The 13445-nt window shown below is 59.8% G+C and overlaps 1 protein-coding gene across 1 annotated transcript in view; it reads right to left on the reverse strand.

Annotated features, from left to right (window-relative positions):
* Positions 1–13445, reverse strand: part of WWP2 (WW domain containing E3 ubiquitin protein ligase 2) — an 88449-nt gene that overhangs the window by 12200 nt on the left and 62804 nt on the right. Inside the window, exons 9-12 of the mRNA XM_065416328.1 lie at positions 12612–12701; positions 9741–9915; positions 5412–5466; positions 527–608 (exon numbers count right to left, since the gene is read on the reverse strand). Coding sequence (XP_065272400.1) covers positions 527–608; positions 5412–5466; positions 9741–9915; positions 12612–12701 — 402 coding nt within the window. The remainder of the gene's footprint in view (positions 1–526; positions 609–5411; positions 5467–9740; positions 9916–12611; positions 12702–13445) is intronic.

Consider the following 13445-nt stretch of genomic DNA (forward strand, 5'->3'; position numbering starts at 1 on the left):
ATTCCAGCTAATGCTGCACTCAGCCGTCTCCCAGGAGAAGTGCCCAATGGGGAGCACAGCACAGCACCCCCAGCCACCGCAGGGACACCCCCAGGACTCGCTCTGGCTGCACTGGCCCAGCGTGGGGAGGGAACCCGAGCACAGAGCCATGCGGTAGGAGGGGGCAGGGACCTCAGGGGGCCTACATGGAAGTGCCTCCTCCTGCCCAAACCAGCCCAGAGTGTTCCCCTTGCGTGGGGGCCTGGGCTGTGGCTGCCTCCTAGTCTGGGGCCTGGCAGATAGTCTCAGACAGGATTCCCAGGGGAAACCAGCGTGCCCCCACCCCTGCTTGGGCACTGCCTTGCTGCAGTTCCTGGCACTTGATGCCTTTTCCACAGGGCCCCCTGCCGGCAGGTGTCTGTTTGCAGGACTGCTCCGGAGCCCATGTCCTGAGCTCTCAGACGTGAGGTTACTAGCACAAAGCTCTGTTGTGGTTAGGGGCCCACTCGCCAGAGCGTGACCTAGCCAAGCAAAGGTGGCGACCTACCCCTGCGTGCGAGGATCCTCCCACTGGGTGGTCCGCGTGTTGTGGTTCACGTAATACACTCGCCCGTTGTCCTGTCTCTTTTCTGAGAGAGAAAGAGGGAGAGAGAGTGTTACCCTGCCCCCTTCGGCCCATTCGCGCCACTCGCACGGCTCTGCACTAGCCCAGGGGAGCACGCGCTGGCCTCAAGCCTTTCAGGGAACGGCGACGCTGCGGTCAAGGGTGCGGCTGCAGCGCGTGTAGACAAACCTGATACCTGCAGTGACGATGCAGCCACATGGCTGCAGTGTGGGCTAGCCATGCCCGAGACGGCCAGGGTGCAGGTGGGCTGGTCCAGCCGCACTGAGGCTAGTGAGGTCAGAGCTAGCGGGGACATCTCCACACACTGCAATCACACCCGGGGCACAGCGCACAAGGGCCTTTTGTAACTCTCAGCTCCCCAGGAGCAGGGGATCGCCTGGGGCCAGTGCTTCTGGGCCCCCCCGCTCCTTGCAAAGGGATGGCATTCCCCTGCAGCCCGGCTCTAGGAAAAACCTTTGGTCTAAGGCTGGGGTAAATGGAGCATGAGAAGGAAGAGCAGCAACTACTCACAATGTCCCGCAAAGCAGGGTCCCCGCCCACGCTCCACGGGCCCTGGCACCTGACACAGAGCTCAACACCCTGAGCACTCGGGGCCCGGCCGGGCCGGGGCACAGAGACGCAGAGATACAGGATGGGCAGCTTCTGGGAAGAGTGCTGTAACTAGCCTTGTCCTGCCACATGGGTGTGCACACGCCTCCCAGCCCCCCTGCATGTGCTGCATACATACCCCTGCCCCCTCCACCTGTATCCCTCCCCCCGACCACATGCACACCCCTCACATCCCTTCCCCTTCCCGCTGCATGAGCCACATACACACACCCCCGACCACATGCACACCCCTCACACCCCTTCCCGCTGCATGAGCCACATACACACCCCTGCCCCCCCCCCACCTGAATCCCTCCCCCTGGCCACATGCACACCCCTCACACCCCTTCCCGCTGCATGAGCCACATACACACCCCTGCCCCCCCCCATATCCCTCCCCCTGGCCACATGCACACCCCTCACACCCCTTCCCCTTCCCGCTGCATGCGCCGCATATATACCCCCCCGACCACATGCACACCCCTCACATCCCTTCCCCTTCCCGCTGCATGAGCCACATACACACCCCTGCCCCCCCCACCTGAATCCCTCCCCCTGGCCACATGCACACCCCACACACCCCTTCCCCTTCCCGCTGCATGAGCCACATACACACACCCCCGACCACATGCACACCCCTCACACCCCTTCCCGCTGCATGAGCCACATACACATCCCTGCCCCCCCCACCTGAATCCCTCCCCCTGGCCACATGCACACCCCTCACACCCCTTCCCTTTCCCGCTGCATGAGCCACATACACACCCCTGCCCCCCCCACCTGAATCCCTCCCCCTGGCCACATGCACACCCCTCACACCCCTTCCCCTTCCCGCTGCATGCGCCGCATATGCACCCCTCTCCTCCACCCACATCCCTCCCCCACTGCATGAACCCCCTCACAGGCCTCCCCCATCCACTCCCCTGCTGCATGCGCCCCATTCATGCCCCTTCCACCCATCACATGCACACACCTCCCACACCCCTCCACTGCATGCACAACCCGCTCAGCAAACACACACCTCCCTCAGAAACATCCACTTTATACACCCGCCCCTTAAACTCCCAGTGTATGCACAGGTCTCCCCCCATACACACCCGCCACATGCACCACACATGCCTCCCCCACACCCACTTTACACACACACACACACACACACACACACCCCTACGCTCCCCTAGAGTTCACAAACCAACAGCCTATCCATGTACACACCGAGGCACCCTCCCCCGTCCAAACAAAGAGCTCTCCATGTACAGCTTTCCTGAGCCCTCCGTACACCTCTATATGTACGTATACTCCAGGTACACCCCCCCCTTCACGCACACCCCTTGTCATCACTTTGCCTCTCCTCTAGACCCAGATACACGTACTGTCGTATACAAACACAACCGCCTCCCGATACACACAGACACGCACACCCCACACAACTGCGCATGCTCCCAGGTACCCCTGCCCCTAGCCACGCTGCACGGAGGCCCTGCCCGCGGGCACCCCCAAGGCACTGGCCCTATTGTGGGCCGCCAGCCCCGCCTGCTCCTGCACAGACTACAGGGAGGAGCAGAGTTTCCCCAGTCACAGCATTTGCCCTGCTGCTTCGCTGGAGAGGCCCAGCTGCGGGAGCGGCAGCACGCTGAGCGTGTGGCCCTGCTCACCTCCCACTCCTGGGAGCTCCCCCTCCTCCCACTGCTCTTCGCTGCTCCAGAGGCTGAGCTGGGGAAGCAGGACGCTCCCAGGAGTCCCAGGCACCTCCTGGAGGGTGGCTCAGGCTGTAGCGCTAATTGGAAGCAGGCTCCCTTCCCCCTTCCCGCCTGGACACTAAGGCAGCTCATGTGTTTGCTCCCACGCTGCAGGCTTTGGCTGGACTGCGCTCTCAGCCGGATGCACAGAGCAGCCCAGGACATGCCAGACTCTCCTTACTGAGACCACAAGGTTATTGGAAATAAATCAGGGCCAGAAGCAGGGGGCAGGGAGCCAGTTAGGCCGGGGCTGGTGGTTGAGAGCACCTGGGAGCCAGCTCCTGCCCACAGCCCCTGCTCCACTCACAGGGGCCTTACTTCGGGCTAGTGCTACAAGCGGAGAGTTGCTGGAAGCCCTCGAGTGACCCAGGCCAATGCCCCTCCTGCACAGGGCCCAAGCACCGCAGCGGCTGCAGGGAGCAGCACCCAGAAACCTGACCGAGCCAGCGCTGCCCTGAGCCGCCTGCATGCAGCAGCGCTTGCTGGGCTCTCCCTTGGACTGTCAGCTCCTCCATGGCCCCGCGTGGCCAGGCCACCACCCCGGGGCCCTGGGGTCACCCAGCCCACATCTGAGCCAGGCCACACACCCTCCCCCCCAGCCCACGGCCCAGCCGGGCCCCCATCCAGCCCACAGCCCACCCCCCCCGCCCGCTTGTACTATGCACGGAATTAAAGGGGGCTCCCTCAGAAAAGACACGAGCCAGCAGGGTATAAGGATTTCAGATGTCAGGGATGGGGAAGCTCTGTTAGGTCCATCTCACCAACTAGGGTCAGGGCTGGGCTCATGCCAGGTGTCTTGCCCAGGACAGTATTAAATGACTCAAGCAGCTGGGTTTCCACCTTGCCCCCTTGACAGCCTGGTGCATCTGGCTGCCAGGATGCTGGTCCGATAGCCACCCTGCATTTTCCTTCTCTGTTTCACCCTCTGGCCTCTCTTTGGCGCACACTCTATGGTCCCCCCAGCCCCGGGGCTCACACCCCAAGTAGCTGTTGACAGTTTCCCTGGTGTCAAGATAGGAAAACAGCTGCTGCCAGCAGCAGTCCCGTCAGCAGGCTGTTAACCCCTCCTCCAGCCCCTGCAGCCCTGCTCCAATCTCCCTACGACGCTAACGGGCCTCGGGTGCTGAGGTCCTCGGACCCAGACACTCCCCAGCCACATCTGCATGTCCAGCCCCAAGTCTCCATGTCGCTCCCTGGGGGCAGCACTCCTACCCAGGCCGTCCGCCCAGCCAGCTGCTGCGGGGTGGGTTATTAGAGCACCTGGCCTTTGTCCACGTCTCTAGTCACCTTTGTATTGTGTCTCCATCCTCACTGAGGTTTGCAAAACCCTCCCGTTGAGTGTCACATGCCATGAATACAGTGGTAACGGCGCCTGCCAGCAAACCCGGGCAATGGCTCCTGTTCCCTCTGCAGCCCCATGGTCCAGGCTTCATAACCACCACCCCCAAACTCGATTATTCCCTGGGGGCAGGGGGGGTGATTCCCGCCCCACCGCCCCCCCAGGTTTCAGCCCAGCTGGAGCAATCGCCCAGCGGAGCTGTTACCTGAGAAGTGGGGCGGGGGGCACATCTTGTACAGGCTGCCTTGTCCTAGCAGCGCCTCCAGGGCACCCCCTTGCGTACACGGGGCTCTCTCTGCTCCACACCCTGGTTCAGAAACCCCATTTCAAACCGGCCCAGCGCTCCCGGGATCTTCCATGTCCCCCATCCGTGCCCATCATCCCCCAGAGTCTCAGCAGCAGCTCCTGTCCAGCTCTCTCCGGTACCACGGGATACTCCCCTGGGCACACGCTGTTGCCACTCCCTAGATCTCCACTAAGTGGCTGTCCCATCCCCGCATTACCCACAACCCACCTCACTCTGGGCTAGCGTCATTTAGTTCAGATGTGACACGAAAAAGGCAGGTGCCTGGTGGAGCCCAGTGGAAAGCAATGGCACCGAGAACGGACCACAGCAAATTCCCAATGTAGACTTCCTGCTGGACACCATCAGCAAGAGGCCTTCCCCCGTGGCGGAGCCTTTCCTCCCATTCCCAAATGCAACGGGGGAGCTGACCCCGGCAGAGAGAGCCAGGCAAAAGAGCCAACCTCTCCAACCCCTCCTCGAGTCCAGGCAACAATCACAGATGCTGCTGGGTTTAGTCAACAGGGAGCAAACCCAGAGAGCTGGGCACCTCTGGACTCAAACTGCTGGATTTAAAGTCCAGGCTGGGGTGGATATCTGGCAGATCCACCCCACAGGCAGCATGGACGGTGGGACATGGTCATCTTCCCTATGCTCACACACCCCGCCAGTAACGCAGAGGGAACGAGTCCCCAAGAACACAGGTTCTGCCCCCCAAGAGCAGCCAGCCAGCCAGCGGAAAGGTGCTGCTGGAAGGGACGGACGGCGCAGGAAGGGTTCAAGCCCTAGCGATGGAGTGGGGGTGGTGCCAGGTGAGCAGCAGAAGTGAGAGAGCAGGGGAGAAGGCTTGGTACTTACCCCAGCCGGGAGGAAGGGGGCCCAGAGGATCATTGTCAGACGGGGCGCCGGACGACTGGAGACAGCAGAGGGGGCAAAAATACAAAACAACACAGAGATTATCAAGAGCCGGGAGTGAGATGAGCAGGGAGGTGGGGGCAGGCTCCCCGCTCTCCTCTCAACCCCAACTCTCAGCACAGGAAAACAGCCTGCTGCTAAGGAACTAAAAGCAACTTGCACGCTCGGGGTGAAAAATGCCCACGCTAAACCACGGCCGGGGCAGCAGGAGCAGGGGCCATGGGAGAGAGGAGCAGGGCTTGCTGGAACATCCAGCTGTGCACAGCTGCTCTGCTCCTGCTGGCCAAGGCGACTGATATCACCACCACAGTTACACCTCCAACCTTCTCCAAGAACCACACACAAGAGGGGAAAAAATAGCGCAGGCCTTTCCAATGAAATCATTCCCACAAGCCCTGTCCACGCCCAGCGCTTCCTGGCTCAGCCTGCAGCCTCCCCCGCCTCCCCCTTCGCAGCGGGCTGTGAAAGCGAGCGGCAGTGTGCGAGATGCACTCCAACTGAGGAAACATTCATGCCTGCACAGACAGGCGTCTCCCTGAGCCCCCTGCACGTCCCCACCCCCAACAGGTCCACTGCACAAAGCACCTTTATTCTGGCTCAGGGCGAGCGGAGCAGCCTGGACTGGGGGCTGCTGGCCTGGCACTGTTTAGATTAACCCCCCTCCCCGGCTTTGCTGGGACGTCTCCTGGGGATGGCCCGCCAGACCAAACAGGCCAGGATTCAGGAGAGTGGGGGGCTCAGCATACACTTCTCAGCGTTAAATAAGAAACATATTGTTACTAAAACGGCCTTTTCATTTCCCCTCCTAACGTTAAAGTGTGGGCGTTAGGGGCTCACGTTGCGAGGCAGGCCCCAGATCCAGAGCCGACTGGTTTGAGGAAGGGAGCAGCGCGCCATGCACAGAAACCCTACCGCGGCTCAGGGAAACACCATGGCACTGCCAACCCCTTCCCCGCCCCACGGGGAAACGACGGACGTCCACACACAGCTTCCACTCTGAGCCACAGGGCTGCCTAGAGCCCCGTGGTCAAGGCACGCGGCATCTCCGGCTGCCTGCCGACGGAACTGCCCTTGTGTCAGAGGGTGCAGGTGAACCCGAGGGGCCATGTGAAATCCCGGTGGGGTGAGACAGGACACGGGATTGGGAACAAACAGAACCCACGGCAGTCAAGGCCCCTTCTCCCCACACACAATCTGCCGAGCAGGGGCTGGGGTGAGCAGGCCATGGCCACGCTGAGAAATCCTGGCTCATGCGGCGGGCTGTCTCAGCTGCCCCTCCCTGCTCAGACAGACGCACGGAGCAGCCTGCCAGAGAGCCAGCCGAGTCACGTCTGGAGGTATCACCTCACTGGGACCTAAAAATAACGGATTTGAACAAACATGGCAGCGCGACACGAGCGAAGCCTAAAGCTGCAGGAGCCAGCCCCCGCGCTGCTCCCACAGTGCCCACACATGTGCAGCGAGGGGGAATGGCCAGGCTGCTAACAGCCAGGGAGAGACCCAGCTCCCAGGGGCAACACAGAAGCATAAGGGAAAACTAACATGGTGCCCAGTTAAATCAGCACAGCAAATGCTCCAAGACTGCCAAGGGCAGGAGCCGACGGAAAATCCCCAGGGCAGGGCCAGGCAGCCCAGCACGAGAGAGCAGCTTCTGGACACAGCCCTGTCCCCATCCATGCTGCCGGGCGGAGAAGCCCAGAAATGCTGCCCTAGACAGAGGCCAGCGATACTGAGAAACCCGGGCCACCCGCAGGACTAAGTAATGCCAGCCTAGCCCAGCTGCCTCTCCTGCCACACAGGCAGGCAGGCCCAGGAGGGCTCAAGCCAAAGGCCCTCTGGGGATGGGAGCTGAGCAGGAGCCAGCACTCCTGGCAGCAGCGTTGGAAGCAAAAGTATCATCACTTCCAGATTTAGCCTGATGAAGTGAAGTCCCCTCCGCCCTGCCCAGCCGGGGTGTGTCACAAAGCGCTGGCATGGCTGCAGCGCAGTGGCTCGGGGGCTCACGCTCAGAACCCAGGCAACGCTCTGGACTGATGGACTCCCCTCCCCACTCAGCGCTGCCAACCCTGGAGGAGAGCAATGGGCACGTGGAGGGCAGCGAAGCCTGCGGCAGCCCAGCAAGCTCACTGAAGGAAAGGGAGGGCCAGGCTTGGAAGGGAAGGAAGAGCTGAGAGCAGGGAAGGCAGGTTGCTCCGCGCTCTAACACTGCAAGCACACCACGAGTTGGATGCAGGGGCCATGGCCAGCTGCACGGGGCATTTCTATAGCTCTGGACTGCTCAGCCTCCTGGCTCCCTCCGTGGGGAAGAGAAGTTCATCACCCAGGAGCTCTCGCTTGGGGGGGAAAGGGCTGTTTTCCCACTCCGACCCCATGCTCACACCCGCGAGCTCTCCGCTGCCCCTGGCAAGGACAGCAGGCCCATGCACACGTGCCATCGGAGCAGACCGGAGGGCTTGGAGCAGTGGACACAGGAACCGGGAGAGGCTCACGCGTCTTCCCACAATCACACCCCTGCGGAGCCCTGGGAGAGCAGCGCTGCCCAGGGCTGAGGCCTCCTGTAAGATCCAGGACTCAGCCAGGGGCTGTTTGACAGGGGAGTGGTTGGAGGTCCTTGCACTGGGGGGCAGAGGCGTCCTGGGTAAAGGTCAGCGCACAGGCCTGATGACTCCACTGGCCAAGTCTGCGGCCTGCCAGCTGCTGACCTAGGCCTGATCTGCACAAGTGCTGAGTCAGCTGTGGTCACGGGTGCTCAACAGGGGTGGAGGGTGGGTTTGGGGACCGACTGGCCCGTCCAGAGAGTCTCCTCGCCGCAGATTTCTCCAGCCAGTCACTATCTGACTCTGAAGTTTGAATTCCAGCTCTTGAGATAGCAGGGAGGGTCCTGCTCAAAGGGGATAGGAGCTGCCACAGCCCAGACTCTGCGCTCGGCAGCTGCATCCCCGCAGGGGCTAGGTGAGAGCTCAACATCCCCCAACAAGGAGACGTGGCCATTTCGTCCAGCTCAAGCCCAAGGAAAGAGGCAGGGAAAGCAGGAGGCGCCTGCTGAGCAGAGTGCTTAGCCCTGGGGCTCTGGGGGCCTTTGGCCTCACCCCAGCAGGCACTGCCTGAGCACCCAGGAAGGGGAGCCGCCCGTATATTACCTTGCTTCGGAATTGATCGTTCCAGTCTCCTGGGACAGAGTGTGACCTCACTGCCCGAGCCCAGCCACGCCATTCGCTAAACACAGGTTCCCGGATGGAACAGCCTTAGCTGGAAAAGTCAGGCCCAGCTGGGCTCCGAGCACCTCTCTCCTGCCATGGATCCAGTTCCCAGAACGGCCTGAGCTCTGCATGGCACCCAGCAGAGACCTGCAGCCATCCCACCAGGGACAGCTCCAGGACACTCCAGAGAAGGCCCCAGGGACTCACAGAGGAGTCGACGGAGAAAGCAAGTTCCTCTGCCATGCTAGTCTCCCCCCATCCCGGGGGAGAGGGCCTGAGGTCATTTCCTGCTGCCTCTGCTCAGGACAACATGAATCATTAGGCTGGATATTAGCAGAAACTTTCTAACTCTAAGGGCAGCGACGCTCTGGAACAGCCTTCCACGGGAGGCTGTGCAATCCCCGTCACTGGAGGTTTCTAAGAGCAGGCTGGACAAACGGCTGTCAGGGACAGGCTAGGTTCACTTGGCCCTGCCTCAGCACAGGGGGCTGGGCTAGATGTCCTCTCCAGGTTCCTTCCAGCCCGACAGTTCTAGGGATCTCTTTAAAGAGGGAACGCCAGTTCCCTCAGGGTTACTTGGCTCCCTGCCTTGGAAGCAGCAGAGGTGTTTTTTGGGATCTTCCCAGCTGCTCCAACCCCTTGCTCTGAAGTTCCTGCAGTTCTTGTCCTCTGGAGCGGAGCGGATCAGGGATACAGCACATGAGGGCAGTGGCTGTGAGTCAGCTGGAGAGGCCCTCTGAGGAGTGCTGGGCTCTGGAACTAGGAGAAGGGACTGGTAACTGCCTGGAGAAGCGCCCAATACAACGGGCAGACTGCAGTGTGGGGAAGTGTCCTAGCAAGCCGTAGCTGGAGAAGGCTGTATTGTCACTGGAGACCCTGGAGGCTGTTTGGGTCCCACGTCACCTTCACTGGTTAGCAGGTCTGACAGACCCTCACTCATCATTCCACAACTACAGCCAACATCCCTGAGCAGGGCCTGGATTCCGCATACGCTGCTCAGGGATGGCCGATGAAAACTGCTCCACGGTCCCACCCGTCTGACCCCTTAAGAGGAGATGTCGACTTCCCTTACCTGGTACAGGAATCTTTGGCTGAACTGCTGCATGGCCCCTTGGAGCTGGTTTCGCTGCGTCTGCCACTGCTCGTAGTTCCTCACATACTCCGCTGTGGGACGCTGCCAAGTGGTGGTCCTGGTGTTGTGATCCACATAGTAATACCTGCCCCGGGGGTCCACTCGCTTCTCCCAGCTGGAAACACCACAGACAGGACGGCATTACCGACGGTACTCGCCACCCCCCATACAGACCCTCCGCTCGCCCCGACACCCACTTGCTCACACACTACCACCTTAGCTGACTGTCCGTTAGCACGGCTGGCTAACCCGTTGGTACGTGCTAGTCGGGGTGCTCCGCAGATGCTTGTGGTTTTCCCCAGGGCTCAGCCTAGCAAACTGTTAGCTTCCAGAGTGCTCCAGTGCGTGGCTGGAAAGAAAGGGAGGCAGATCTCCCTGCTCCCAGCCGTGGGATGAGCCCGCATGGTCTGTGATCTCACAGCGCAGTTCACGACAGCAAATCAAACCCGCGCTGCCGTCATCACACAGAGCCTGACCGCTCAACCCTGGGCCGCGGAAGCAGCATTCGTAATAAGCCTTGGGAGGTGCTCCTAGTGCAGGGGGTCCCCCAAGGGGCACTGGAGAGAGAACTGGAGGGCAACACGTGGATGGAACAAACATGGCAGGTCAGAGGGATGGAGGAGGATGATGGAGATGTTTAAAAGCCAAAGAAAGAATGTAAAGCTCCCTTGCTAGCAGAGAAATGGTGCCCTTGCTGCTGGGTCCAAGGCAGCAGAAGATGCTAGATGCTGTTCTGCTTTCCAAGCTCCTAGATACTGTCTGTGGTTACCCCATGAGGGGTTCAGCCTGGGGCAGCACCCAGTCTCATGGCTGACAATGATTCTTGGCCACGACTTACCATGGTTACTTGGTAACTCAGAGACCAGGAATGTCAGTGGAACATACCTTCCTTCCTAGGAAATGAACCTTCACAACTGTCAGATGGGCAGCCAGGCCATCAGCCAGCCTTACAGCCCTTCATGGGCCACTCGCAGCCAGGCCATCACCCAGCCTACCAAGGAATAGGAGGAGGTCCCTGTCAACAGGGCCACAAAGCCATGGGGAAGGATTATCCCAAGGTGCTAGAGAAGCCCCATGAGGAAAACTCTTCTCAGGCTGAAAGGGACGGCGTGTGTCCTGGACACACAAGTTCTCTTACTGTGAGGGCCTTAGGGGTGAGCATTCAAGCCCATCCCGGCTGGCGCCAAAGTAGACCCAGAGAACCACTAGAACTGAGGCTTCAAGGCCGGAGACTCAGCTTCCATTCCTGCTGCTAGACCCAAGGGAGAGCAATTACTCAGTCCCGCCGGGGGAGAATAGCCACTCAGTGGCCAGGAGTGTAGCCCCGCTGCCGAGAGGGTTGCCCCACCCCAGGCACAGGGTGCCCCGGAAGTCTTGAGAGGCTGGTGATGAGAGAGGCGCTGGTGGAGCCTTTGGAGCCAGACTCAGTGAGCAGCAAGGCCCAAGCAGATGGTGGCATTTCTGTGCCTTGCAGAGCTGGGTCGCACAGCGTCCCACTGGTACCGAGCTTCTCGCCGTGCTGCTTTGGAGCAGCTGGGAGTGGAACAAACCCCTCCCCGTGGGGTGTCAGAGACGGGCCCCAGGGGTTATGGTACCCCCACCTGCCACTGCAGCGGGTTGCTTAGTTGCCTCCGACACCTGCAGGACAGAAGCCATCTGAGGTGCCGGGATGAGCAGAGGGCACAGTGCATTCACAGAGGATGCGCTATGGGCTAGGCTTTGGCTCGCGGCAGCATTTCAGGGGTTACTGGTCTCCAAACTCACAGGCAAGAAAGGAGTCCAGAGCCGTTCTGGGGGAACTGGATTACAAGAGCTGTGGTGGTCGAGCGTGTCCCGGCAGGACCAAGACTTTGCACTGAGTCCTACCACCGCAGTCTCATTTCAAACACTGCTTCTCCTCCCCTCTGAGGAACCAGCGCTGCCGGCTTTACATGGCAGCTCTAGTCTCAATCAGACTGGATCCTTCACTCCACAGGGAACGGATTCCATTGGATAGGACGACTTCAGCACCACGGGACACGAGACTGACGGGAGCCATGGTGCCTCTTTGCAGAGGTCCTGTTAAGCTGGGTAGCGCTGCTGAGTAGTTGGAGGACAGGAGCTGTCCAAGGAGAGCCCAGGTGCTAAAGGAAGTGACACTGGTGATTCCGTAGGTTTCTCCCTCCCTCTCCCCGCCCAAGTCCACAGCACCAGCCAGCGCCATGCTGGGGAACTGGGTCGTGGAAAGCCCCCTACTGCATCACAACCACCACCCACGTAAGGGCCTGTCTAAACTCAGAGTAGCCTAGGAGCTCAGACAAGACCACAGGGCAGCAGGGAGGGCTGCAGAGGTCCGGTTTTAGCAGGAGGTGTTGTATGTAAGTAGGAGAGATGAGGGGTATGGAAGCGACGTGGGAAAGGCCTTATTTCACATTCACCCTGCATGCTGGCTTTTAAAGTACGTTCACTGATTAGGATCACTCCGGTCTAAATGCAGCCAAGGGAAGAACAATGATTTGGCTTTATCACTTTCAGCTTTTACGGGGCACAGAGAGAAGGAGAGAACCAGAGAGAGCTCTGGAAAACAAGGGCTCAGAGGGGCTACAGATAGAAAGGGACTGAGGCGAGTAAGTATGGACTGGCATGAGAACATGTGACACATCTCCAGGAGGCAGCAACCTGCCTGGAAATGGAGATGCGTCTCTCCCACCATCTCTCTCTCCCGTTTTCTCCTTTGCAGGCAGCCTGCTGTGTGCCCAATCCATCCAGGCAGCTATTATCCGGGGCTCCCCTCTGCCCTCGGAAACTCCAAGTATCTCAAAAGTGTCTTACCCTGGAGGCAGAGGTCTCTCCCAGGTGGTGGTCTTGGTGTTATGGTCCACGTAATAGACCCTCCCGTTCGGTAGCTCTCGCTGTTCCCAGCTGGAAGAGAAAGGCACAAAGGTGGCTGGGATGACTCGTGGGTCAGGAGATCTTTTCCTGGCAACTGATGGGTCACTTTCCAAGCAACCAAATCCCTGAATAGCCAAGGCTGCCTCCAGAACAGAGCAGAGACCTCACAGAACGTTCGGAATTACACCAATTAAACACAGCAGCTTCCCAAGAGTGGACAGGCACCAACTGCGTCACCCTTACTCAGGGGCTTGAGTAAACGTCCTGCAGCTTCACAGCCCTGAAGGCTGAAGCCCTCTTTTCACCCACAGCCCAGCACAAGCCTCTTCCCCCGCTACACACCTGTGTCTGCGCACACATCTCAACCCCCTCTGAGACACCACCACTAGGGCAGCCTGGTCTCAAGAACATAAGAACGGCCATACTGAGTCAGACCAAAGGTCCATCAAGCCCAGTATCCTGTCCTCTTGACAGTGGCCAATGGCAGGTGCCCCAAAGGGAATGAACAGACAGGTTATCATCAAGTGATCCATGCCCTGTCACCCATTCCCAGCTTCTGGCAAACAGAGGCTGGGGACACCATCCCTGCCCATCCTGGCTAATAGCCATTGATGGACCTATCTTCCATGAATCTATCTAGCTCCCTTTTGAACCCCGTTATAGTATTGGCCTTCACAACACCCTCTGGCAAGGAGTTCCAGAGGTTGACAGTGAGTTGCATGAAAAAATACTTTCTTGTGTTTGTTTTAAACCTGCTACCTATTAATTTCATTT

This window comes from Emys orbicularis, chromosome 14, assembly GCF_028017835.1.
Source record: "Emys orbicularis isolate rEmyOrb1 chromosome 14, rEmyOrb1.hap1, whole genome shotgun sequence".
NCBI lineage: Eukaryota > Metazoa > Chordata > Testudines > Emydidae > Emys > Emys orbicularis.